This window comes from Palaemon carinicauda, chromosome 37 (assembly GCF_036898095.1).
Source record: "Palaemon carinicauda isolate YSFRI2023 chromosome 37, ASM3689809v2, whole genome shotgun sequence".
NCBI classification, from domain to species: domain Eukaryota; kingdom Metazoa; phylum Arthropoda; class Malacostraca; order Decapoda; family Palaemonidae; genus Palaemon; species Palaemon carinicauda.
The window spans coordinates 49,772,338-49,799,751 of record NC_090761.1 but is presented as its reverse complement, the minus strand read 5'-3'; the positions used below and the strand labels follow the sequence as shown (position 1 = coordinate 49,799,751).

Genomic DNA, 27,414 nt, shown 5'->3' with positions numbered 1-27,414 from the left:
GCTAAGAAGCCTTTCGCATCCTGGTTGATTTGGCGGGTGGTCAAAGTCATTTCTTGAGAGCGCCCAGATTAGGGGTTTAATGAGGTCCTGTTGTAGGGGTTGCAGCCCTTGATACTTCAGCTCCTAGGGGTCTGTCAGCATCCTAAGAGGATCGCGAGGCTCCGTAAGGAAGACGTACTTATAAGGCAGAGTAATCGTCTAAGTCGACTTCCTTACCAGGTACCTATTTATTTTGTTTTTGTTATTTTGATAACTTCTAAAATGAAATAAAAACTCTTAGCTCATAAGATGTAAACATATTTAACTGGTCTCTACCCACCACCCTGGGTGTGAATCAGCTATATATTCACCGGCTAAGTTAAATATTTAAAAATGATATTTTAATTATAAAATAAATTTTTGAATATACTTACCCGGTGAATATAGATTAAACGACCCTCCCTTCCTCCCCAATAGAGACGCAGTGGGATGAGGAGAAAATTGAGTCTTTGTTTACATGGAGTTTGGTATCTGGCCGACAGTTGGCGCTGATGGGCACACCCGCAACCTGTATAGCGATCGCTGGCGAGTTTTTTTGTACAGTTTTTTGTCTGTCGAGCAACAGAGTTGCAGCTATATATTCACCGGGTAAGTATATTCAAAAATTTATTTTATAATTAAAATATCATTTTGAAAGTTTTGAGGCATTTTATGATGATCTTTCTTTTGAAATATATAAAGATTTTATTTGCCATATTCATATATCTGTGTATAAGTTTCATATGGATTTCTTTTCTTTTCAGTATGCTGCAAGAAAAAGTGAGGAGTACCATAATGTTAATGCCAATATTAAAAGAAGGTTAACTGGCAAAGACATGGAGGAGTAACAAATATAGTAAGACGATCCAGCCAAACAAAACCCTACAACTCTACTGCATATACCAGTATGTTTTTGACGGTTAGATCTAAAGCAGACTGAATAAAAATTATGCATACATATGCAAGTATGTAACGGTCCATCGTTACCGATAACACCAATTCAAAGTTCCGCTATAAATGTTAAATACTATACTAGATAAGAAACCCTTCACAAATGCAGATGATGGTCTTGTATTTTAACAGATAAATTAATCTTATAATTGGTAATTCTGCCATCAGCTTTGACCAGAGGAGAAATCATACCCTTTTCATACTATACATTTGTGTGGTCATGACCCTTCTGCAGTATACTGTGTACTAGGGAGAGGGGACGAGTATAGGCCAAAACTCAGAACTGTGCGGAATACAAAACACATTCAGTACAGTATTAGGAAAGACAGAATATACCTGAATAACCCTAACACTAAAATAATCATAAGGCAAACTCAATTATTATTATTACTAGCTAAGATTCAACCCTAGTTGGAAAAGCAGGATGCTATAAGCTTGAGGATTACAACCGAAAAATAGCCCAGCGAGGAAAGGAAACAGGGAAATAAATAAACTACAAGAAAAGCAATGACCAACTAAAATGAAATACTTTAAAGATAGTAACAGCATAAGAATAGATCTTTCATATATATACTACGAAAACTTCAAGAAAAATAAGAGGAAGAGAAAGAAGATATACACTCAGAAATGAAATACGTACCATTAGCAGCACAATTGAAAAAGGAGACTTAATTGTTACATTATTGAAATAGTGAGATCCAAGAGGGAAGATGAGGTATGGGTTCATTCCCATGAAATCTTACATTACCACAGTGAGTTATTCCCTGAAGGGAAGGTACAAGGAATGGAAAGAGAAAAACTTTATCGTTTTCAAGATTTGTGCAATGGGACCTCCAGGTAAGATTCATTAAAATGATTTTGTTTTTTGTAAATAAAAGTTTTATACAGTACTCTACTTCACCCATCTCATTTTCCCTTGCTTCTCTCACTGTAAAATTGTGTGCCTTCATCTTATGTACTTTCCATCATTTGTGATACTGCCGAGTCATTTCAACAGGTATAATTTTCTAAAACCATTAGTCAGTTGACTATGGGTGAAAGTGTAGGAAGTTTATTGGAAAATATAATTTTCAATATTAATCTTACCCGATGATCATGTAGCTGTCAACTCCGTTGCCCGACAGAAATCTACGGTCGGGATACGCCAGCGATCGCTATCCAGGTGGGGGTGTACACAACAGCGCCATCTGTGAGCAGGTACTCAAGTACTTCTTGTCAACAAGAACTCAATTTTTCCTCTGTCGTGCCGCCGGCAAGACCTACTTGGATACGCTGTTGATTTTGGAGTTATTGTTCACGATTTGGTGATGTATTTGCTCTAAAGTTTAGCCTTCGCTGTCCAGGAAGCTTTATCCTTAGCTTAGCAAGCTTTTGGAATTAATTTGATTTATTGGTTAACGAACTTTGCTTAATTTTGGAATTCCCCCTTGACTACTTCTAAATTCAAGATGTCTGACCAGTCCCAAGTTCCTAAATACAGGCAGTGTAGTGTTAGGACTTGTACTAGGCGTCTTCCGAAGGCCTCTATAGATCCTCACACCGTATGTTCCAATTGTAGGGGTAAATCCTGTCAATTGGAAGATCGATGTGGGGAATGTGCTGGGCTTTCGGAATTCGATTTTAACGAATTCCTTAGATATGCACGTAGGTTAGAGAAGGAGAGAGATAGGAGGAGTTCTTCTCGCTCTGTGGATTTTTCCTCTCCCCATGCCCCTCAACCTTTTCCTTCCCCTGTGGTGGTGACTCCCGAACCTGCTACGAGTGCTCAGCCTGCAATGGCTGATATGTTGCGTGCCATTCAGGCTCTCGGTGAGAAGGTGGAGTCGTTGGTTAGTGACCGCAATCAGCTCTTGGCAGATGTCAGAGAGCTGAAAGCGAAGAGTGCAGTGGGAAGTGTTAGTGCTAGTGATGTGCATAGTGTCAGTGTCAGTGTTGCGCATGAGGGTACATCTGTGCGTGCCAGTCGTCCTCCCAGTCCGGGACCTCTTGCAAGCTCCCAAGCCCAGGGGAGAAGCAATGTCGAAGGACCAAAGGGTTCGGCAGGCCTTGATCGGCGCACGGATGTATCCTCAGTGGTTGCGGACGTATCTGTTAAGGATCGTCCCATCCACATACAGACGAATGAGCCCTTACATTCCTCGTCTGTGGAAGAGGTTTCCAGGAGGAAACGGTGGACCAAGGTCTCACGACCGCTCAAACGTAAGGTCCCTTCCGAGCTAGTCCAACGGCCCAGGTGTAGCCACTGGGTCAGTTCGGACTCGCCACAGTCATCTGATGACTGCACACCTCCCAAGAGAGGTAGAGTGGTTCCTCAACAGGCTACTGCTCCGTCTGTTGTTGCTCCAACCACAGTAGACCCTAAGTGGTCCATGCTGCAGACTATGCAGTCTCAGCTTGCGGCATTCATGCAGGAGTATCATGCCGAGAAAGTTAACACCTCTCCTGTTAACCTACAACCCGCAGAGGTTGTGCGCTCAGCAGATACTGCGGCTGCCTGCTCCCACACTCCACCTGTGAGAGCTCCTCCACCGTTGCGCAGTCCTCCCTGCCAGACGCATGTTCTTGCTGCACCATCTGCTAACATGCGTGAGCTGCCGCATCAGGAGTTGCCGGGCTCCAGCACTATGCGGCATTCTCCTCAGCCCATGCAGCATGCTCTGCATACCTTACAGCATGCTCCGCATACCATGCAGCATGAGCCGCATACCTTACAGCATGCTCTGCATACCATACCGCATGCTCCTCAGCCCACCGCAGCCCCTCCCACACACCAGCCCTCTGCTATTGTTGTAGCCAGCTCGCAGACCGACCAGCAGAGGCATGATGTTGGATCCGCAGGTACGCATGCACCCGTTCTGCCGGATTCAGCCGTTCAGCTTGCTGCTCTGCCTTTGCCACTCACAACTCAACTTTCGGATGATGATGTATCGGATGATGAAGCTGCACATCTGGATGAACCTCACTCTGATATTGAAGGACACAAGTCTTCGCCACCCTCCTTAGACTTTCGCAAAGTCCTTGCCTTGTTCAGGGACTTGTATCCTGAACATTTTGTGTCTGCAACCCCTCGTTCTCCTCCCTCCGAGTTTGCTCTGGGCATGCAGTCTGCTGCGCCTGCCTTCACCAAGCTTGTTCTCACCAGATCATCTAGGAGAGCTTTGAGGGTTATGGGGGACTGGTTGCATTCCAAGAAGCAACTGGGAAGGACCTCTTTTGTGTTTCCTCCTCCCAAGCTTGCTTCTAAGTCGAGCGTCTGGTATGCCACGGGAGAGGAACCCGGCTTGGGGGTTCCTGCCTCTGCCCAGGCCGACTTCTCAAGTCTGGTTGACTCTCCCCGCAGGTTGGCTATGAGACGTTCGAAGATCTGCTGGTCCTTTTCAGATTTAGATCATCTGTTGAAGGGAGTCTTTCGTGCCTTCGAGATATTCAACTTCCTCGATTGGTGTTTGGGAGCCTTAAGCAGGAAGACTTCCCCTTCAGATAAGGACTCGGCCATGCTGATCATGTCTAGCATGGACAAGGCAATTCGGGATGGGTCTGGTGAACTTGCGGCTTCATATGTATCAGGAGTCCTTAAGAAGAGAGAACATCTTTGCTCCTTCTTATCTGCTGGTATCACTCCTTGCCAGAAGTCAGAGTTGTTGTTTGCTCCTCTCTCCAAGTGTCTGTTTCCGGAGGAGTTGATTAAGGGGATGGCTGCCTCACTTATCCAGAAGGATACTCATGATCTGATGGCTTCTTCTGCACGTAAGGCTAAAACCTTACCTTCCGTGCCTAGACCCTTCCGCCCTGCAGCAGTTGACTCACCTGCTTCTAGGTTCATCCCGCCCTTTCGTGGCAGAACCTCCAGCAGAGGAGGTACCCGTGCAGACAGTCACCGTGGAAAGTCCAAGAAGGGTTCCAAGTCCGCAAAAGGCAAGTTTTGACTTCCTTCCTCTCCAGACAGCAGTAGGAGCCAGACTCAAGACCTTCTGGCAAGCTTGGGAGAGCAGAGGTGCAGACGCTCAGTCTGTGAAGTGGCTAAGGGAGGGATACAGAATTCCGTTCTGCCGCAATCCCCCTCTAGCTACATCCCCCATCAACTTCTCTCCCAACTACAAGGAGAAGGACAAGAGGCTAGCGTTGCAACAAGAGGTGTCGCTCTTGCTACAAAGGAAGCGGTGGTCATAGTCCGGGATCATCAATCCCCGGGCTTTTTCAACCGTCTCTTCCTGGTAGCCAAGAAGACAGGAGGTTGGAGACCGGTGCTGGACGTCAGTGCTCTCAATGCTTTTGTCACCAAGCAGACGTTCACGATGGAGACGACGAAGTCGGTCCTAGCAGCGGTCAGGCAGGAGGACTGGATGGTCTCGTTAGACCTGAAAGACGCATACTTTCACGTCCCCATCCATCCAGACTCCCAACCTTTCCTAAGATTCGTCTTTGGAAAGGTTGTGTACCAGTTCCAAGCCCTGTGCTTTGGCCTAAGCACGGCACCTCTTGTGTTTACCAGACTGATGAGGAATATTGCGAAATTCCTTCACTTGGCAGACATCAGAGCCTCCCTCTATTTAGACGACTGGCTTTTAAGAGCTCCCACAAGTCGTCGCTGTCTGGAGAATCTCAGATGGACTATGGATCTGACCAAGGAACTGGGCCTCCTGGTCAATTTAGAGAAGTCCCAGCTCGTCCCATCCCAGACCATTGTCTACCTGGGTATGGAGATTCAGAGTCGAGCTTTTCGGGCTTTTCCGTCGGCCCCAAGGATCAACCAAGCCCTAGAATGCATCCAGAGCATGCTGAGAAGGAACCGATGCTCAGTCAGGCAGTGGATGAGTCTAACAGGGACACTTTCATCGCTGGCCCTGTTCATCGAGTTAGGGAGACTCCACCTCCGCCCCCTTCAGTATCATCTAGCTGCTCACTGGATAAAGGACATGACGCTAGAGACGGTCTCAGTTCCTGTTTCCGAAGAGATGAGGTCTACTCTAACGTGGTGGAAGAACAGCATTCTTCTCAAGGAAGGTCTACCATTGGCTGTTCAGACCCCCGACCACCGTCTCTTCTCGGACGCATCAGACACGGGCTGGGGTGCGACATTGGACGGACAGGAATGCTCGGGAACATGGAATCAGGAGCAAAGGACACTTCACATCAATTGCAAGGAGTTGTTGGCGGTTCATCTGGCCTTGATAAACTTCAAGTCCCTCCAGCTAAACAAGGTGGTGGAGGTGAACTCCGACAACACCACAGCCTTGGCTTACATCTCCAAGCAGGGAGGGACTCATTCGAGGAAGTTGTTCGAGATCGCAAGGGACCTCCTCATTTGGTCAAAAGATCGAAAGCTCACGCTGGTAACGAGGTTCATTCAGGGCGATATGAATGTCATGGCAGATCGCCTCAGCCGGAAGGGTCAGGTCATCCCCACAGAGTGGACCCTTCACAAGAATGTTTGCAGCAGACTTTGGGCCCTGTGGGGTCAGCCAACCATAGATCTGTTCGCTACCTCGATGACCAAGAGGCTCCCGTTGTATTGTTCTCCGATTCCAGACCCAGCAGCAGTTCACGTGGATGCCTTTCTGCTGGATTGGTCCCATCTCGACCTGTATGCATTCCCGCCGTTCAAGATTGTCAACAGGGTACTTCAGAAGTTCGCCTCTCACAAAGGGACACGCGGACGTTGGTTGCTCCCCTCTGGCCCGCGAGAGAATGGTTCACAGAGGTACTGCAATGGCTGGTCGACGTTCCCAGGACTCTTCCTCTAAGAGTGGACCTTCTGCGTCAACCTCACGTAAAGAAGGTACACCCAAACCTCCACGCTCTTCGTCTGACTGCCTTCAGACTATCGAAAGACTCTCAAGAGCTAGAGGCTTTTCGAAGGAGGCAGCCAGAGCGATTGCCAGAGCGAGGAGGACATCCACTCTCAGAGTCTATCAGTCTAAATGGGAAGTCTTCCGAAGCTGGTGCAAGGCCAATGCAGTTTCCTCAACCAGTACCACTGTAACCCAGATTGCTGACTTCCTGTTACATCTAAGGAGCTGTGGCTACTTCAGTGGCCTTCAAACAGAACCGTTCTCTGCAGAGTGTTATGGATGCAACCTATTGGAGAAGCAAGTCAGTGTTCGCATCATTCTATCTCAAAGATGTCCAGTCTCTTTACGAGAACTGCTACACCCTGGGACCATTCGTAGCAGCGAGTGCAGTAGTAGGTGAGGGCTCAGCCACTACATTCCCATAATCCCATAACCTTTTTAACCTTTCTCTTGAATACTTTTTATTGTTGTTCTTTGGGTTGTACGGTCGGCTAAGAAGCCTTCCGCATCCTGGTTGATTTGGCGGGTGGTCAATTCTTTCTTGAGAAGCGCCTAGGTTAGAGGTTGTGATGAGGTCCTTTAGTATGGGTTGCAGCCCTTTATACTTCAGCACCTAAGAGTCGTTCAGCATCCTAAGAGGACCGCTAGGCTCAGTAAGGAAGACGTACTTAATAAAGGCAGAGTAATGGTTCAAGTCGACTTCCTTACCAGGTACTTATTTATTTTATGTTTGTTATTTTGAATAACTAATAAAATGAAATACGGGATACTTAGCTTCTTTGTTAACATGTATGCTGGTCTCCACCCACCACCCTGGGTGTGAATCAGCTACATGATCATCGGGTAAGATTAATATTGAAAAATGTTATTTTCATTAGTAAAATAAATTTTTGAATATACTTACCCGATGATCATGAATTAAAGAACCCGCCCTTCCTCCCCATAGAGAACCAGTGGACCGAGGAGAAAATTGAGTTCTTGTTGACAAGAAGTACTTGAGTACCTGCTCACAGATGGCGCTGTTGTGTACACCCCCACCTGGATAGCGATCGCTGGCGTATCCCGACCGTAGATTTCTGTCGGGCAACGGAGTTGACAGCTACATGATCATCGGGTAAGTATATTCAAAAATTTATTTTACTAATGAAAATAACATCTTTTGCTGATTATGTAGGAGTAGTTTTATCCTGCCTTATTTTAGAAAAGTTTGTAGGCCATAGTGATTTTAACCTAATTCTTAATTTCTCGGGCTGTTTGAATAAAATCATGAGATAATGGATTATGAAGAAACATAGGGAACAAGTATGTTCTTATTTGGTTGGGGCAATCTCAGATGTGCACACTAATCTCTTCTCCTATTTTGTACTTGGATAGGATTGCTAGCGTGGTAGACCAGTCTTGGAATCCAATTGCATATAAAATTAATCAGGACTGCAGTAAGGTGAAGGTTTCAAAATAGAAGAAACAGGAAAAATGTGAGCTAGTGAAGCTTGTTAGGAAAGATTAGATTCTAGAACCATCAATACGATCAATAGATGCTACAATATTACTTCTAGGCAAAATATCAGGACAAGTTAGTGTCAGGTTTGAAACTTAATAGGTACGGCCAGGGATTTGGTTAAAAGAGATACATAGCTACCAACCATCCTACAAAGAGAATTACATGCAAGTTAAGTTGTAGGTGAATGGAAAATATTTAATTCTACATTTTTTAGATGAAAGAATTCAGTTTTATTTTGAATCTTGTGCACCTAGTTGCTACCTTGGTCACTCCAATGATTTCCCACAGTAAACATGCTAGTATTAGAGCCTATGGCCAATATTGTTGATGAAAAGTTGTCAACATTCACAGGGGAAACTGCCTCTGTTTTCTTTGTTTGGTTTATAAAGTTTGGTAGCCATTACACCAAAGTGTAACGTTATTGAAGATGGCAAAGTAAAAGCCAAATGAAGAGAGCCTATAGTCCTTATCTAAGTATGCCAAATATTAAAAAATGAAAAATATACATTATATTGACATTACAAAAACTATTGAAAGAACTTCTGATTGCATAATATATAAAAGAAATATTGTGGATGTCAATCAAATCATGGAAAATACAGTAGACATCTATCAATAACAATCACTAAATCACTTTAAACGGTATAAAGCATACATTTTATACAACTTGTAATTCATCTACAAATAGAGAGGCAGAAAGATATCTTCAAATCTTCAAGCATAATCTGAAGTTAGATTTGATGAACAGAGAGGTTATTAACTAGTGAAAAATCTTCAAAAAGTAAGAATTGTTCTTACGCGACATACAAACCCCTGTCTGTTAATTAGAGAGATTACTTCAGTGCAAGCTGGAATTGCAGCTGAACATGGATAACAGCATATTTATTTCCTTCATTGTTTTCAGGAAGCGAATGTTGGTTGTTAATTGTGGAATGGAAGCAAGAAGCTTGTTGGTCTAACTGGTTGTAGATACACACTCCCTTTGTACATGGGGGGCATAAGTATTTGCAAGAAGCCCTATGTGCTAGGTGTAATTCGTGGCCTCCGGAGCAGTGATGGGCCTTCGCCCTGAAGGTAGTAAGCGAGCAGGGAGTTGGACTGGGTTACAACCAAGAAACTCTGGCAAGGTTTTTCACCGCTTCTGTTTTCCTCGAGGGATTAGTCTGCTGCTGTCGATCCTGTGCATATGTCTCGGGGCCAATCCTATTGGAGTACCCTGCAACATTCTGGGGTCCTTGGATCCACGTCAGCGAGTTTTCAGTTACTCTTGCATGGGGAACCGTTAGTGTTCGCTGCTTCATGTGAAGTGGCAGCCTTCAGAGGGTGAACTCCTTACCCTTAGCTATTGGTCAGTCTGCGAACAACATTTTGGCTTCCTTAAATCTTTCAGGTAGGCCCTCCATTACCTAAGGGAGTTGGTAGCTGAGACTAGTTCTCCCCAGTACTTCCTGTGCTTACTTTTGTCTCAAGTGTTCCTGGTGATGCCAGTGGTGAAAGGCTTGGTGGTTCCCCCAGTATCATGGAACCTGATAGTTTTCCCTCTTAGCAGTAGAACACAGGTATGTTTATTGGTAGCTCCCGACACGGCAGGTAAGGGACCGTGGACGGGATGCCATGGTTGGCCAAGGTAAGTACTACCCCTGTCCCTGGGTTTTCCATTCCTCTCCCAGTCATGATGATCCTCACCCCTTCCCCTGTGGCAGTTGTTTCAACCCTTGTGCCAGAAGGTTGCGACCTGTTGCCCTCCCTCAGTGTGAGTGGTTGTGCCTCCGGCACCACAAGTTGTGGGATTGTGGGGCATTGAAAGTGTGCCTTTCCTTCTCCCTGAAACTGTGCCCCATTGTTGTGGCTCCTGTGGGAGCAACCCATGTGGCTGTCCTCTTCAGGGGGAGAGTCGTCAATGACGGGTAAGCAGGCCTTGCCCACTCTGCTTGCAGAGCCAGAATAAAGTAGAAGTGTGTGTTCTGCTTTTCCTCCTCTTTGCCCTCCTACTCCGATTCGGACTGCTTTTCTAAGAGGAAGAGAAGAAAACCAAAGAATCCTGGAGGGACTGCTGTAGTCACAGGGATAGGTCTTCCTGTGACACCATCTCTCCTTCGAGGGAGTGGATGGCTCCCTTGTGGTTCCCAACTCTGTGAAGGCTGGAACCAGGGCCTCGTGTCACGGTTCCCATGGGCCAAGGAAACCTTTGCGCCTGTGAAAGGAAGATTATAGCCTTGACAAGCAATTGTAATAATCATAGGTTCTTCTTCCAACAGTATTGTTTATTTGGAGAGTTGGACCAAAGCAGATGTCATTAGTTCTGTGACCAGAAAGACTAAAGAACATTATTATTATTATTATTACTTGCAAAGCTACAACCCTATTTGGAAAAGCAGGATGCTATAAGCCCAGGGGATCGGGAAAATAGCCTAGTGATGAAAGGAAACAGGGAAAAATATAACTGTAACATTAAAATAAATATTTTCTATATAAACTGTAAAAGCTTAAAAAACAAGAGGAAAAGAATTAAGATAGAATAGTGTACCCTTAAGCAAGAGAACTCTACCCCAAGCCAGTGGAAGACCTCGGTACAGAGGCTATGGCACTCCCCAAGACTAGAGAACAATGGTTTGATTTTGGAGTGTCCTTCTAGAAGGGCTCCTTACCATACCTAAAGAGTCTCGTCTACCCTTACGAAGAGAAAAGTAGCCACTGAATAATTACAGTGCTGTAGTAAGCCCTTTGGGTGAAGAAGTATTGTTTGGTAATCTTAGTGTTGTCAGGTGGATGAGGACAGAGGAGAATCTATAAAGAATACGGCAAACTATTCAGCGTGTATGTGTAGGCAAATGGAAAATGAACCGTAACCAGAGAGAAGGAGCCAATGTAGTACTGTCTGGAAAGTCAAAGGACCCCATAATTCTAGCAGTAGTATCTCAATGGGCGAGTTGTGTCCTGGCCAACCTACTACCCACAAAATGTGTCCAATCGCCTACTGCCTTGCTTGCGAAGTGAGAATATACTAGTTGCCCCATGTACTAGGTTCATCCTCCTGAGTATACAGTCCCAGTATATACCGTCCTTCCTACTCGTCCGTGGAAAGAGATTGGTTAGGGGAGTTCTCGTCACTAGGCTATGGATAATAGAAACCCAGAGGAGCGTTAGAGCTGTCTTGATTTTGTCGACTCTTGGAAACTGTCAGAAGATGGATGGAAAGAAAGCGGCGCCCATTCATCCTGATCAAGGGTATGAAAGTTGATTCATATGAGGCAGTGCTGGTAATAGGCATGTGAACCCCTGTATCACATACCGCTTAGAGGTGGTTATAATTGTAGTATGAACAGTTTCTCCCTCACGTAGGTTACACAAGGTAAATCATAGGAAACACGTAGCTATGTTGATCAGACATTATAGACGAAGCCGTCTTCTTCGGGTGAAGAGTAGCATTCGGTACAAGACCGAACATATGTGCATAAGCTGCGCATATTGGTGTATGTTTTTAAAGGGACAACTCGGTGCGTGCAGCTTCCCTCTCTTGCTTGAGGGAGAAAAAAAAAGGAGGACCCCTTACCTTACTAGAGGTGTGCATGCTCTTTTTGTGAGAAACGGAGCACTTATACTTAAACTCGTTGATAGTAGTGTTCCCATTACGCACCATAGCACCTCACTAAGAGGTGGGAATGTAATGATGCCAAAGTGGCATGTAACAATGCTTGTTATCAAAGGGAAAATTCTCTGCCTACACCTCTTCTCCCTCTCTCCTGAAAGCATTAGAGAGATCGTCCAGGAAGTGCACATGGTCATTCTCGTGAGGAAAGAAATCTCCTCAACCTTATGGCTTTCGGGTGAACAGATTATTAAATAGTCTGGATATAATTAGAAATAAGGTACTTCCATTCAAGGTATCATCAACACCTCCATGGAAGTTACCAGAGATATCTTTTTGTAAATATTTTATAGTAGATAAGAAGAATATGTCAGACCTAGAAGCCAGGTCTCTTTTTAATGAACATGTTAACGAACACAGAGGATCAACTTTTATCTATACTGATGGCTCCAAATCTGATGCTGGCGTTGGATTTTGAGTACATAGTAATGGTTTTAATTGTAGAGGTGCACTTCCTCTGACCGCTTCCATATTTACTGCCGAACTGTATGGCATATTAACCGCTATTGAGAAAATAGCATTGGAGAAGGAGGGTAATTTTACAATTTTTAGTGATGCAAGGAGTGTCCTTCAAGCTATAGAAGTTTTTAATTCTAATAACCCTCTAGTTTTAAAGATTTTAGAATGGCTTTTTATTATTGGACGGAGAGGTATAACAGTTCAATTTTGTTGGGTTCCAGCACATGTAGGTGTGTCTGGGAATGAGAAGGCAGATTCACTGGCTAAGAAGGCTGCATCCGAGTTGCTGCCAAGAAGGTATCCCATTCCCTGTAATGATTTCTTACCTGACATCAAGAAATTGGTTTGCAATAAATGGCAACAGCAATGGGATAGCCTAGATGGGAATAAAATGCGAGAGGTAACAAATGTCATATCTCCATGGAGGTATAATATGATGCCCCGAAAATGGGAGACGTCTCTTTGTCGTCTCCGTATTGGTCACACTCGGTTGACACACGAGTTTCTGCTGAAGGGCCAACACCAAGCGTATTGTGACGACTGTTTAGTACCTCTAACAGTGAGGCATTTGTTGACTGAATGCCCCAATTATAACAACTTAAGGAATAGATATTTGTTTGAGGCTCGAGGTGAAGGTGGCAGGATCATCCTTGCCAAGATTCTTGGAAATGATGTGTCCTACTATGTAAGTAGCATTTTTAGATTTATTTCAGGAGCAGGTCTTCTGAAAACTATTCAACTTTTATGATTTTAATTGAATACTCTTTTATTTTTTATTTTATTTTATTTTTTATTTTTGTATACATAAATTAAATGTTACCGGCGTCAATGACCTTAGATGTCAGGATGCCTGAAAACTTTAAATCAATCAATCAATCAATCGTGAGGAAAGAGCACAGGTAACAGGTGTGTGAGCACGTGTACTGCCTACCGATATGTATGCTGTATCGTTATTATACTGTACTGTCTCCCACGGGTAAGAAAACTGTAATAGTCATGCATATGTGACTTCTTTTGATCAGTTTTCCAGGAGGTCTTTGAAGACTTCTCTCTTATAGTCCGGTCTTGGAGCGTGGTAAAATCTCATAAAGAATCTTGTGTAAGCATAGTGATCTGGTGTGCACATAGGGTTCTTGCTCTTAGGGAACCATTGCACAGGGATGTAGTGTGTAGTGATCCAGTGCATGTTACTTTCTTGTAACATTTCCATGGGGATCCTGCAAGAGGCCATCTAGTGAAGTCTTCAAGTATGTCTAAAGAGTGCTGGTAAATGAAGAACCCTCAAGTCTCTGGCCTTTTTAGTAGGCGAAGGTGAGCTCCCAGAAGGTTGCTCCAACAGGTGACCACTTGTGGGTGTAGACAGGAGAGTGCTCGGGGGTTGTGGACAGAACACGCATAGGCACATGCACAGGAGATTGCTCATGGATATTTGCAAACAGATGAGGCACATACATATTAGAGACCTCTTTTTGGCTTGCAAACAAGAGAGAACATTGAGTTAAGGAAACTCTTGGGGCAGCACTGTCTCTTGCATGAGGAGAGAAACGGTAGGAGTCGTTAGTACGCAATTCCTAATGATCGGTCTTTGAGTTCGTCTTTCATAAATGGGAAAATCCTGACCAGCAGTTTGATGATGAAGGCAGAAGCTCTCCTTTAAATGTCGTTCAGGCCAATGATGATGAGCCAATTAGGAAGAGGTCGCGAGAACTCATTTAGAGATGGCACAACCAAGTGATACGTCCTTAGCTCCTTTCTGGGAAGGGGAAGACTGAAGGAAGAAGAAATGTGGCGCCCTTCTGGTTCACACTTGGCGGCCGTATAAACTTCCTCCAATGGTGTACATCGATTTTTCAATATTTAACTTAGCCGGTGATTATATAAGCTGCAACTCTGTTGCTCGACAGAAAACTCTACGTTAAAAATCCGCCAGCGATCGCTATGCAGGCAGGGGGCGCACTTCAACAGCGCCATCTGTCGCGCAGGTACTCAGTACTCAATGTAAACAAAGAACTCAATTTTCTCTCTGTCGGGCTACCGGCAAGACCTACTAATTCGCTGTTGCTAACTGGATTTGTTTTCACAACTATTGGTGAAGTACACTATTCTAGTTTTGAGCTTTCGCTATGCAGGTGTTTTATCTTCATCTCAAAACTTGAACTCGTTTTGGATAGATTTAATTATGGTGACAAAGAGAGTATGGACTTTCTTTCACTTTTAAATGGCCGACCCTTTCCTTAGACGGAAGTGTGTTTAGGCTTTTAGTAATTATCTTATCACGTTATAGATTTTCCTCTATATATTTTATATCTCTCCGCCTTTATTAGGCCTCTTCGATTAACTTTCCATTTTTTTATAAACATATAAAATAAATTTTAATGCTTTGTTTATATAGACCTTTCCTGAGAGTAGGCGGTCCTAACTTGGAAACCGAAGTTAATCAACATTGAGCCCTTTATATCGTCTTTAGCTTTTAAAGGATTTAAAACTTTTTAAATGTAATATTTTATGAAAGAATTTCTTTGATAGTCTTCGTACTGTTTTCAAAGATGAACTAACGTTTAGTTTTTTATGCTACGCAGTTGTTGACGTTCAGGACGTTCAACATGGGCTCTATCGTTACGATAGAGAGAGAGTGTATCACGGTTTCACTTTGCAGTAAGAGTAAATCGATTCTGACGTTTTGTTCATTCTTTCTTAGCTTTAATGTTTTAAATTCTAATTTAAAGGAACTTTTTATTTGAAAAACCTTTCAGTTTTTTTCCTTTAGTCAAATAACATGTTTTTTTGACGATATATAATTGGGCTCTTCTCTTAGGTGCGAAATCAAGAGAGAAAGAGAGAGAGAGATAGAGACGGAGGGAGAGAGAGGAGAGAAAATGTTCCGTTCAAGCGGGTAACGTTGTTCTCGTGTTACTCTCGTCCCTAGTCTCTGTACGGGGAGGAAGGATAAAACGTTTTTAGGTTTTTATTCTCGTCCCCAGGCTATGTGCGGTGAGAGATTGATAACGTAGTTATATGAACTAGTGTTTAGTCTCTTTCCCAGCCACTGATTTTTCTTTTTATCTTAAAATATGTTTTCTGTTTTTTGCTGGTATTATGAGCTTGCATTATACGACTAATTTCGCAATTACTACCTTTTAATGAAGGGTAGAATTGCGTGTTTCAGGTAGAAATAAGTGCAAAACAGAAAATCAAAGTGATAAAGTGATATGCGCAAAGTGTTACAGTGTTGCGTCCGAGGCGCAAAGTGTTACAGTGTTGCATCCGAGGGTTCGTCTGTTCGTGCCTGTCGTTCACCTAGTCCGGGACCTCTTGCAAGCTCCCAAGCCCAGGGGAGAAGTAATGTCAAAAGACTTATGGGTTCGAGAGGCCTTGACCAACGAACAGACGTTTTCCCTCTATGGTATCGGGTGTTTCTTACCAAGATCTCCCCTACCATAAGACGAGAGAGACGTTGTTTCTCCTCGCCATCCGTAGGCTTTTCGCATAAGAAACCTGTCACAAGGTTTCGAAGCCCTTAAGCGAAAGTCAGTCCTTTCAGGACAGGTCCAGCGTCCTGGTTACAGCCATTAGGACAGCTCTGACCCTATGCAGTCATCGGGTAACTGCTCGCCGCCTAACAAAAGCGTAACACAGACTCCGAAAGTCTTTTTTTGTAGGCAAAGTGTTGCGGTCACAGACGTTACCCTCGTCTATTACCACAACCATTTCCGTTGATCCTTAAGGGGTTGTATGGCAAAACATGCAGTATATGCTTGCCTCCCTTATGGAAGACTATTCTGCCGATTAGTCCGTTGAGTCTAGCCGTTTATCTCATCGATATCCTGGCTTTCAGCCAACCTAACGTTCCTTTGTGCTTACTGTTGACGTTGGCGTAGCTTAGTCACGTCAGTCAGGTTGTTTAGAACCACACTCGATGCGGTCTCGTGTGGTTTTTCAGCCGCATTTGGACGTTAGGCCACTGGCTGATGCTCCTGTTGACGTTCTAGACGTTCACTAACAATCGGAGTTGACTTGTTTTGACGCTGTGCGTCAACCTCCGCATTCTAGAGTTGTTTTGACTGCTCAGTCTAGGCAGTCAAAGCAGTCTCGAGTGGACGCTGTACGTCCTCACGCACCTGTTGTGGTTGACAGTTCAGTTGTTGACAGTTCACAGACTGTCAAGCAGTTACATGACGTTGCGTTCTGGTCCGCTACTAATGCACCAGTGAGAGACTCAGCTTTTATCGGACAAGGTTCCTGTAGATGAGGAAGTTGCTGTTCTCCCTCTTACTGATATTCCCTTGAGGACTCTGTCAGATGGAGAGGAGCCTTAAGCTGCTTAGCCTCCTATGGACTTTAATTAAATCATGATGATTTTTTTAAGGATCTTCGTCCGGATCTTGTAACTGCTGCTCCTCGTTCGCCTAAACGTCAGAGCTTACACTAGGCCTAGCTACTTCGAAGCCGTTGTTTTTAAGCTAGTGCTCTCTCGCTCTCCTAGAGAGCGTTACGTTGGCTAGGCGACTGGTTTTTCACCAGGAGGAGTTTGGGGGATACAGCATTTGCTTTCCCTTCTTTTAAACTGGTTTATAGAGCGAGAGTCTGATATGACACGAGAGAAGTTCGCGGCTTGGGAATTCATGCCTCTGCCCAGATAGACTTCTCAATTCTGGTAGACTCTCACGGCGCCTAGCCAGGAGACGCTCCAAGTTGTTTACAGGTCAACTTCTCAGCTGTTGTCGAGCCTTTGAAGTTTTGCTGTACTATTATGTCACGCATAACAAGGCTTTCAGGGATGGTAAACGGTTCCGCCTCAGTCGCTAACCCCGTCTGTTGCCACACCTGCTCCCGTACAGTAGACCCTAAATGGGCTTTGCTGCAAGACATGCAGTCCAAGCTTGCGTCCTTGATAGAGGACTTAAATGCGGAGAAGAACCTTCTGGCCAACAACCTTCCAACCGGTCGGTTGTGCGCCCTGTTGACGCTGAGGTAGCCTACTCGCGTCTGCCAGTTGAGGTGGTTCCTCCACCGATGCGACCCAGTGTGGGTTGCCAGCCGCACGTTGACGTTAAGCGACGCTCGGAGGTGGTTGTTGACGTTCAGGACGTTCAACAGCCAGCAGAGGTGACTTGTTGTGACGCAGTGCGTCAACCTCAGCAACCCGGTAGGGTGTTGACTGCACAACCCAGACGGTCTAGACAGTTTCGGGTTGACGCTGTGCTTCCTCGCGCACCCATGGTTGTTGACAGTTCACAGACTGTGCAGCAGTTCCATGATATTGCGTCCGGCTCCGTCACGCATCCATCAGTGCGACCGGATTCAGCGAGTCAGACGTTGCCCACTCCGTTGCCGTTTCCTCATCAATTTCGGATGAGGAACCCTCTGATGAGGACGTTGCTGAACAAGACGATCAGCCCCCAGCCCTGCTATCCATCCAGAAGATGCTGAAGAAGGAACGCTGCTCAGTCAGGCTGTGGATGAGTCTGGTAGGGACGCTGTCATCCGTGGATCAATTTGTGTCACTAGGAAGACTACACCTCCGTCCTCTTCTATACCATCTAGCTTTTCACTGGAAAAGGGACAAGACGCTAGAAGAGGTCTCGATCCCGGTTTCCGAAAAGATAAAGTCTTGTCTGACTTGGTGAAAGGACTATATCAACCTAAGAGAGGGTCTTCCCCTGACTGTTCAGACTCCCAACCACGTTCTCTTCTCGGACGCATCGGACGTAGGCTGGGGTGCGACATTAGACGGTCGGGAATGCTCGGGAATATGGAACTCGAGTCAAAGGACAATGCATTTCACTGCAAGGAGCTACTGGCAGTACGTCTGGCCTGGAAAAGCTTCAGGTCTCTCCTTCAAGGCAAAGTGGTGGAGGTGAACTCGGACAACACCACGGCTTTTGCGTACATCTCCAAGCAAGGAGGGACCTACTCTCTGACGTTGTACGAGATCGCAAGGGACCTCCTCACCTGGTCAAAAGGTCTAGACATATCACTAGTAACGAGGTTCATCCAAGGCAACTTGAATGTCATGGCAGATTGTCTCAGTCGGAAGGGACAAATAATTCCAACAGAATGGACCCTCCACAAGGATGTATGCAAGAGACTTTGGGCCACCTGGGGCCAGCCAACCATAGATCTCTTCGCAACCTCGATGACCAAGAGGCTCCCAATATTTTGCTCACCAATCCCGGACCCAACAGCAGTTCATATAGATGCCTTTCTCCTAGATTGGTCACATCTAGATCTATATGCATTCCCTCCGTTCAAGATTGTCAACAAGGTACTGCAGAAGTTCGCCTCTCACGAAGGGACAAGGTTGACGCTAGTTGCTTCCCCTGGCCCGCGAGAGAATGGTTCACCGAGGTACTTCGATGGCTAGTAGACGTTCCCAGAACACTTCCCCTAAGGGTGGACCTTCTACGTCAGCCACACGTAAAGAAGGTACACCAAGGCCTCCACGCTCTTCGTCTGACTGCCTTCAGACTATCGAAAGACTCTCGAGAGCTAGAGGCTTTTCGAAGGAGGCAGCCAGAGCGATTGCTAGAGCAAGGAGAACATCCACCCTTAGAGTCTACCAATCGAAGTGGGAAATCTTCCGAAACTGGTGCAAGTCAGTATCCGTATCCTCGACCAGTACCTCTGTAACTCAAATAGCTGACTTCCTCTTATATCTGAGGAAAGAACGATCTCTTTCAGCTCCCACTATCAAGGGTTACAGAAGCATGTTGGCATCAGTCTTCCGTCACAGAGGCTTAGATCTTTCCAACAATAAAGATCTACAGGACCTCCTTAAGTCTTTTGAGACCACGAAGGAGCGTCATTTGGTTACACCTGGTTGGAATTTAGACGTGGTACTAAGATTCCTTATGTCAGACAGGTTCGAACCGCTACAATCAGCCTCCCTGAAAGATCTCACCTTAAAGACTTTTCCTGGTATGCTTAGCCACAGCTAAAAGAGTCAGTGAGATTCATGCCTTCAGCAAGAACATCGGATTCTCATCCGAAACGGCTACATGTTCTACAACTTGGTTTTCTAGCCAAAAACGAGCTGCCTTCTCGGCCTTGGCCAATATCGTTCGATATTCCAAACTTATCGTATGGTTGGAAATGAACTAGAAAGAGTCTTATGCCCTGTAAGAGCTCTTAAGTTCTATTTAAAACGAACTAAACCTTTACGAGGCCCGTCTTAAGCTTTATGGTGTTCAGTTAAGAAACCATCTTTGCCTATGTCAAAGAATGCTTTATCCTATTTTATCAGACTGTTAATACGAGAAGCTCATTCCCATCTGAATGAGGAAGACCAAGCTTTGCTGAAGGTAAGGACACACGAAGTTAGAGCTGTCGCAACTTCCGTGGCCTTTAAACAAAATAGATCTCTGCTAAGTATAATCGACGCAACCTATTGGAGAAGCAAGTCAGTGTTCGCGTCTTTTTATCTTAAGAATGTCCAGTCTCTTTACGAGAACTGCTACACTCTGGGACCATTCGTAACAACGAGTGCAGTAGTGGGTGAGGGCTCAACCACTACAATTCCCTAATTCCATAACCTTTTTAATCTTTCTCTTGAAATGTTTTATTATTGTTTTTGGGTTGTCCGGAAGGCTAAGAAGCCTTTCGCATCCTACTTGATTTGGCGGGTGGTCAAAGTCATTTCTTGAGAAGCGCCTAGATTAGAGGTTTTGATGAGGTCCTGTTGTATGGGTTGCAACCCTTGATACTTCAGCTCCTAGGGGTCGCTCAGCATCCTAAGAGGATCGCGAGGCTCCGTAAGGAAGACGTACTTAAAAAGGCAGAGTAATTGTTCAAGTCGACTTCCTTACCAGGTACTTATTTATTTTAAGTTTGTTATTTTGATAACTGCTAAAATGAAATAAAAAATCCTTAGCTCATAATAATGTAAACATTTATTGCTGGTCTCTACCCACCCCCCTGGGTGTGAATCAGCTTATATAATCACCGGCTAAGTTAAATATTGAAAAATGTTATTTCTGGGCTCGAACCTGTGCCGCCCAGTGAATAAGCTCCATTTAGCACTTATTCTTAGGTAATTTACTGCTAAATATACCAGAGAAAAAATGTAAAGGAGTGCTAGGTTAACTAGCTCGCTCACCTATTGGTGTCGGTATAAAATTGGGCGTATATTCCAGAGGTCCCGCACTATTTAGATTAATCCACGACAGAGAACCCCAATAGAGGAGAGCCGTTCAACCTCACTCGGTACTACTACAATGCATCCGCTCAGAACCCAACTCCTTTTAGCACAACGTTCAAAGTAACCCGCTTTTTTTTTCTGGTGCTCTCGCTTTTGGATATTTTCTAGTGAATTATGGCTTCTTCGTCGGTTTCCCAGGAGACACCGTCTAAGTTAAGTACCAAGCTGGATTTTACTGTGTTTTGAGCAACCTAGATCGTTTAATATTTATATTATAGGAGTTTATTCTCTTCGTTCATACCGATCTTGCTTGATTTCACTACAGTTGGTACTCCTGTTTTTGAGAGCTTTTAATTTTCACTTGCGGTGTTACTATGTGTATTATTTTTTTTATCAAATATTATTTGTTATTGTGAATATTCATTATTTAGCGTTTAGAATCCTCGTGGTTCAAATTTTGGGCCGATATCATTTACGTATCGCTATGGCTGCCGACCGTGCTAAGGCGGCAATGTTATTTTAGCCATCAGGTGTGTCTTTTGTGATTTAATTATTTATGTTGCATGCCTTGCCCAAAAATTTTCAATGTGTTTATTCATATATTTAACGCTATTATTATTATTATAATGAATATTTGTGCCATTACTCCGTTTGATCTGTCTGATTGGGGATCGTCAGTTGGTAGCCCTGCTGCCTCGTATCACGTGATCCTCCCCCACGCTCCCCCTCTAGCTAGGTGGGAGGCTAGGCTTCCCCCCCCCCCTCCACTAAGGGACCGTTGCCTTCCCTCCTTTTAGAGGGGGTAGTTAAGTGTTTATGGACTTTGTCCTCCGGGTGGCCCGGCGGTTTAGTCTCTGTCTAGTCTGGTTGGCCACCGGTCTACAGAGTTGGATCCCGGTGTACCCTATTTTATATTCACTTTTCATTCTGGCTTATGTTATACGAAACCCTCCGGGTTCGATTGGCAGTTCTTAGTTACAGTTCCGCCCCCCTATTATTTTATAACATTTCCTATGATGATTATATATGACAGATCACTACCCCGGAGTCCCTAAAGGAATTGGTATTGAATATACCTTTATTTCCCGGCCCGGGGTCTACCCCACCCCGGGAAATCAGACACTATGTGTCTTAATTCCTTGTTTTTGCATCCTTTTTTATGCTCCCGGCTTGACCGGAATGGATGGCTATACTTTAGTTTCAAGTTAGACTTATGTTTAGGCCCGGGACCCCCGGTCCCGCCCCTATGTAAGAATATTATAGTTAAGCTCTAACCTTGCGTTAGACCTATGTTAGGCCCGGGTCCTCCGGACCCGCCCCTAAAAAAAAAAAAAAAAAAAAAAAAAAAAAAAATTTTATTTTATTTTTTACAGTCTAATCTTGTGTTAGACCTATTTTAGGCCCTACTTAAAAGAATAGTATAGTTAAACTCTATTCTTGTGTTAGACCTATGTTAGGCCACTTATAGAATAGTAGTTAGGCTCTAATCTTGTGTTAGACCTATGTTAGGCCCGGGTCCTCCAGACCCGCCCCTAATTAAGAGAATTACAGTTTCTCATATACTATTCTTTTTACAGATGGTGCATTGTCTGACGCCGGCCTGTGCAGCTGTTCTGCACCAGCCTTGTGGCCACTCCGTCTGCCGATCTCACGCCCCTTGTGGGGTTCAACTGGAAGACGTTGTGGTATGGCACCCGGATAACTGTGTGATTTGCTTCGACCTCATCACTACCCTTGGTTCTGACTCGGTGAGTCCCGTTGGCTATATTGCCTTCTTATTTTATTTACTATTAGTAAGATATCTATGGTCTTGAAGGATCATTGGGAGTTTCCCTTTTATAATTCCCACTATTATTTCAGGCATCCCCGGAGCAAAAGTCTGCGGCTCGGGCCACACTGAAGGTGTGGGTTGGTGGTTTTGCCCGGAATGTAAAGTCTAAGCGGCCGTACGTCCTATCTGAGGACTACTGCACCATGGTTTACCCCAACGCCAAGTCTTCAGCTGCTGTGGCTAGGCATGTGGCAGCTCCCATCATTGCCCACATTGATGCCACTATAACGGGTCTCATCGACCCAGAGCAAGATCCATCGGACGCCCCCGGAGGTCTGGAGGACAATGTTGCCTCCATGAACCTGGACGTCGAACCAATGTTGCTAGACGAGCCGGATACAGGTAGGGTGGTAAGTGAGGCAGGTGTGTCCGGCGCTGAGATTCCTATCCTCAGCCCCGCTCTTTCTTCTTCTTCTGATCGCTCTTCCTTTCTTGGATTTTCTGGGGACCGTGATTCGTCTCAACGTTCATACCCGGTTCCCCCTAAGGATAAGTCTACTTCAAGGACCTTACCCAAAGCTCGCAAGCCTCACAAGACTTCTCATGGCTCTAAACCTGGTACAAACCCGTCTTCAAAGACCTCTGGTTCCTCCTCTAAGTCTCACGACCCGGGAGTTCCTTCCGCCCCTCCTGCTGCTAGCCCGGGCCTTTCCGAATCAGCTATGCTTCGCATCGTGTCGGAGATGCAGGAAAAGTTGGTTTCGGAGATGCAGTCGAGGATGGACACGATGTTCTCTAACTTCGGTCAGAGAATTGGGGCTTTAGAGCAAGGAGCTCCGGAGAGAGTCCAAAGCTCTCTCATACCGGATGCCTCTAAGCTCCCGCCGTTTGCCAAGAACAACCCCTGGCGGATGGCTCTTCATTCCCCGTTCTCAGACGGAATGTTGACTCTGGAGGGCCTTGGCACTCGCCCTCTAGAGGACTTTGAATTCTTTCCTCCGGGTCTGGCATTTCCATTTCATGGTTATGCCAGACTTACCGAGGAAGCTTTAGTCCGATTAGACAAGGTCCCCAAAGAGACGGTCATCTTCCCGAAGGAGCAAGCCCAATCTGTTTGGGCCAGATTTTTGAATGACATCGGCTGCACTAACACCATGCTGACGCCTCATAAAAGCTCCTTTACGATGTTCTTAATGGACAAGAACACCTTGACTCCATGCGTCAATAAGGTGGCAGAGCTTGCCTTTCAATATGCTCTGGAGGAGAAGCCCTTGCCTCCCATCCGAGAGGTGGATCCAATCTCCCTCCTTCTTCCCTCAGGTATTGAGTGTTGGGACAACGTCCATACCACCTTTACCTCCGGCAAGCTTGCAGCAGACTGTGCCTCAGTCTTGTTTAGTGAGAAGCTTCCCCGTCTCCCGGAATCTCTCATTAAACAGGAATATGATTCCCGCCTGCGTGTTGGCCGTACTCTAAACCTGGCCACATCCACGGAGTCGATAGCCTTGACTTACGATACGGAGAGTATTTTTAAGTCTCTCAACAAGGCTACGCTACAGTCGTTATATTATGACTTATATGACTTTGCTACTGCTAAACGCAGATGTCGCAAGCATGTTCTAGCTGAGGCGACGATTAGGCATGAACCTAATAAACTCATCCGGTCCTCCTGTTGGGGTTCAAATCTCTTCCCCGAGGATCTCGTAGAGGAAGTCTTGGCGGAGGCCACTAGGGTTAATCAGAGCCTTAAAGCCCGTTGGGGTTTGACCCCTAAACGCAAGTATGACCCCGCAAATTATCAAGCCCGGGGTAGGAAGAAGCTTAGACCATATACCTCCACCCAGTTCAGGCAACAACAGAGTGCTTCATCCAACTTCCGGCTGCCTCTTCCTCCATCTTCTGTTGCCCCTGCACAGCCTTCCACCTCTCGGGCTCCTTCGGATGACTATGTCACCGTTCTGCTACCTAAGAGCCAGCTTTCTGGTGCCTCCGCCACTTCCCCTGCCTTTAACCAGTCCTACGAGGCTCATAGCTCTTCCCAGAGTTATGGTAGAGGTAGAGGCTACCACCGTGGCTCTAACCAGAACAAAGGCAGGGGAAGAGCCTTTCGCAGAGGAAAGAACTTCCGAGGCGGACGTGGAGGCAACTCCTCAAACCAATACTGAGGTGCAGCAGGTAGGGGGGAGGCTCTATGCCTTCCGCAACAAATGGAGGTTCAGTCCCTGGGCGTTCAGTATCATCTCCAAGGGACTAGGGTGGAGTTGGATTCAAGGACCTCCTCCTCCGAACAAATTTCGTCAACATTCCACTCCGGACCTGGTCGAATTTGTCCAGGAACTTTTACAAAAGAATGCCATACAAGAAACGAAACATCTGAAGTTTCAAGGTCGGCTGTTCAGTGTTCCGAAGAAGGATTCAGACAAGAGAAGAGTGATTCTAGATCTATCCCTTCTCAACTTGTCCATTCAATGCGACAAGTTTCGAATGCTTACCGTCTCGCAGGTGCGGACCTTACTTCCCCGTGGGGCCGTCACCACCTCTATCGATCTTACAGACGCCTACTATCACGTCCCGATAGCGAGACACTTCCGTCCGTACCTAGGCTTTCGCTTAGGGGACAAAAGTTACTCCTTCAAGGTGATGCCTTTCGGGCTCAACATTGCCCCAAGGATCTTCACAAAGCTAGCAGAAGTCGCTGTTCAGGAACTCAGGAATCAAGGGATTCAAGTAGTAGCCTATCTGGACGACTGGCTCATTTGGTCAGACACCTCCCAAAATTGCCTAAAAGCCACTCACAAAGTCATCCATTATCTTCAATCTCTAGGCTTCCAGATCAACTTCAAGAAGTCCCGTCTTCTTCCAAAATCGAAGTTCCAATGGCTCGGCCTGCAATGGGATCTTATATCTCATACTCTGTGTCTTCCAAGACCCAAGAGGTTAGAGATTGCAAGAAACACCAAACGCTTTCTCAAAGACAAAGTAAGTTCCAGACGGCTTCAAGAGAAGATTCTGGGTTCCCTTCAGTTTGCCTCAGTGACGGATCTTCTTCTGAAGGCAAAATTGAAAGATATCAATCGTGTCTGGCGTTCGAGGGCGAACCGGAAGCTCCGGGACAGGAAAGTCCGCCTTCCTCCCATTCTACGGGAAAGACTTCTTCCTTGGACAAGAGCAAACAGTCTGTCAAAGTCAGTTCCCCTTCGATTTCCGCCCCCGGAATTAATCATTCACACAGACGCATCCCTATCAGGTTGGGGCGGCTATTCTCAGCTCAAGAAAGTTCAAGGTCTTTGGACTCCCTTGTTCCGCCATTTTCACATCAATGTGCTAGAGGCCATGGCAGTTCTTCTAACCCTGAAACGTCTCGCTCTTCCCAAGAAACAACACCTTCGTCTGGTCCTCGACAGCGAAGTGGTGGTCCGCTGCCTCAACAGAGGCGGGTCAAAGTCAGGGCCTCTGAACCATGTTCTAATAGCCATATTCTCCCTAGCAGCCTCGAACCGTTGGCATCTTTCAGCTGTCCACCTGGCGGGAGTCCGGAATGTAGTGGCAGACGCCCTGTCCCGGACCTCCCCTCTAGAATCGGAATGGTCACTCGATCTAAAGTCATTTCGGTGGATTCTCTCTCAGGTTCCCGGTCTCCAAGTGGACCTCTTCGCCACGGAATCCAACCACAAATTGAGAGTATATGTGGCTCCCAATCTAGACCCTCAGGCTTACGCCACAGACGCCATGTCACAGAATTGGGACAACTGGGAAAAGATTTATCTCTTTCCCCCGGTGAATCTTTTGCTGAAAGTTCTAGACAAACTGAGATCCTTCAAGGGACAAGTAGCCTTGGTCGCACCCAACTGGCCCAAGAGCAACTGGTATCCTCTCCTGCGGGAGTTGAGACTATACCCTCACCCGATACCCAATCCGGTTCTGTCTCAGATAGTACAAACACGCGTTGTGTACGCTTTCTCAAACATTCAGAGCGCCCTAACTTTATGGACTTTATGAAGTTTGCGGCTATGCATGGTGCCAATATTGATCCTCAAAACACCTTGTTCCTAGAATCAGATAAACGGGATTCCACCATCCGTCAGTATGACTCTGCAGTTAAAAAGTTGGCAAAATTTTTAATAGACTCAGACGTGAACTGTATGAACTTGAACCTTACAGTCACTTTCTTTAGATCTTTATTAGAATCAGGTCTGGCAGCCAATACTATCACCACTATTAAATCGGCTCTGAAAAAGATCTTCCTAGTGGGTTTTAACATAGACTTAACCGACTCTTTGTTAGCTTCAATTCCGAAAGCTTGTGCCAGACTGAAACCGGTTACTCGTCCTACCCCGGTGACCTGGTTCCTTAATGACGTACTCAAATTGGCTTCTGATACCATTAACAGTTCTTGTGATTACATGCCCCTTCTCAGGAAAACACTTTTCCTAGTGAGCTTGGCTTCCGGGGCAAGAATTTCTGAATTGGCAGCCTTGTCGAGAGACCCGGGTCATATTGACTTTCTGCCTTCAGGAGAGGTCCTTCTTTCTCCTAACAAATTCTTTTTGGCTAAGAATGAAGACCCTCAAAACAGATGGACCTCCTGGAAAATTGTTCCCCTCACGCAAGATCCGTCGCTGTGCCCTGTCACTACTCTTAGGTCTTATCTATCCCGGACCTCCTCTAACTCCTCGGGGCCTCTATTCGTTAGAGAACAAGGCGGTACCATTACTATTAAAGGGATCAGGCAACAAATTTTGTATTTTATTAAACAAGCTAACCCTGACTCTTTTCCTCTTGCACATGATATCAGGGCGGTTGCCACCTCGGTGAACTTCTTTCACCACATGAATTTTACAGACCTTTCCAGGTATACAGGGTGGAAATCACCGTCAGTGTTCAAGAAACACTACCTTAAACATTTGGAAGCCCTAAAATTTTCTACAGTAGCCGCAGGGAGCGTAGTTACTCCCGAGTAACTCACAGGTTAATGCCTTGACTCTTTATCTCTCCCTCTTACCTGCCTCATTTATACCCTATTGTATTCGTTGGTCTCGCACCTGAATACTGTTATTATATTTGTAAATTTTTATGCTCCTGAGTATCTGTATATATTATCACTCACGGCATTATTATACCTACCTTATTGGATTT

General features: G+C 45.4%; 2 protein-coding genes across 2 annotated transcripts in view; both read left to right on the top strand.

Moving 5' to 3' along the window:
• Window positions 1-1,517, top strand: part of Dbp21E2 (putative ATP-dependent RNA helicase Dbp21E2) — a 114,702-nt gene extending 113,185 nt beyond the window's left edge. The window contains exon 13 of the mRNA XM_068361174.1: window positions 783-1,517. Coding sequence (XP_068217275.1) covers window positions 783-866 — 84 coding nt within the window. The 3' untranslated portion in view covers window positions 867-1,517. The remainder of the gene's footprint in view (window positions 1-782) is intronic.
• A 116-nt stretch (window positions 1,518-1,633) lies between these two features.
• Window positions 1,634-27,414, top strand: part of LOC137629647 (uncharacterized) — a 53,297-nt gene continuing 27,516 nt past the window's right edge. The window contains exon 1 of the mRNA XM_068361178.1: window positions 1,634-1,806. The gene's annotated coding sequence lies outside the window, so the exon portion shown is untranslated. The remainder of the gene's footprint in view (window positions 1,807-27,414) is intronic.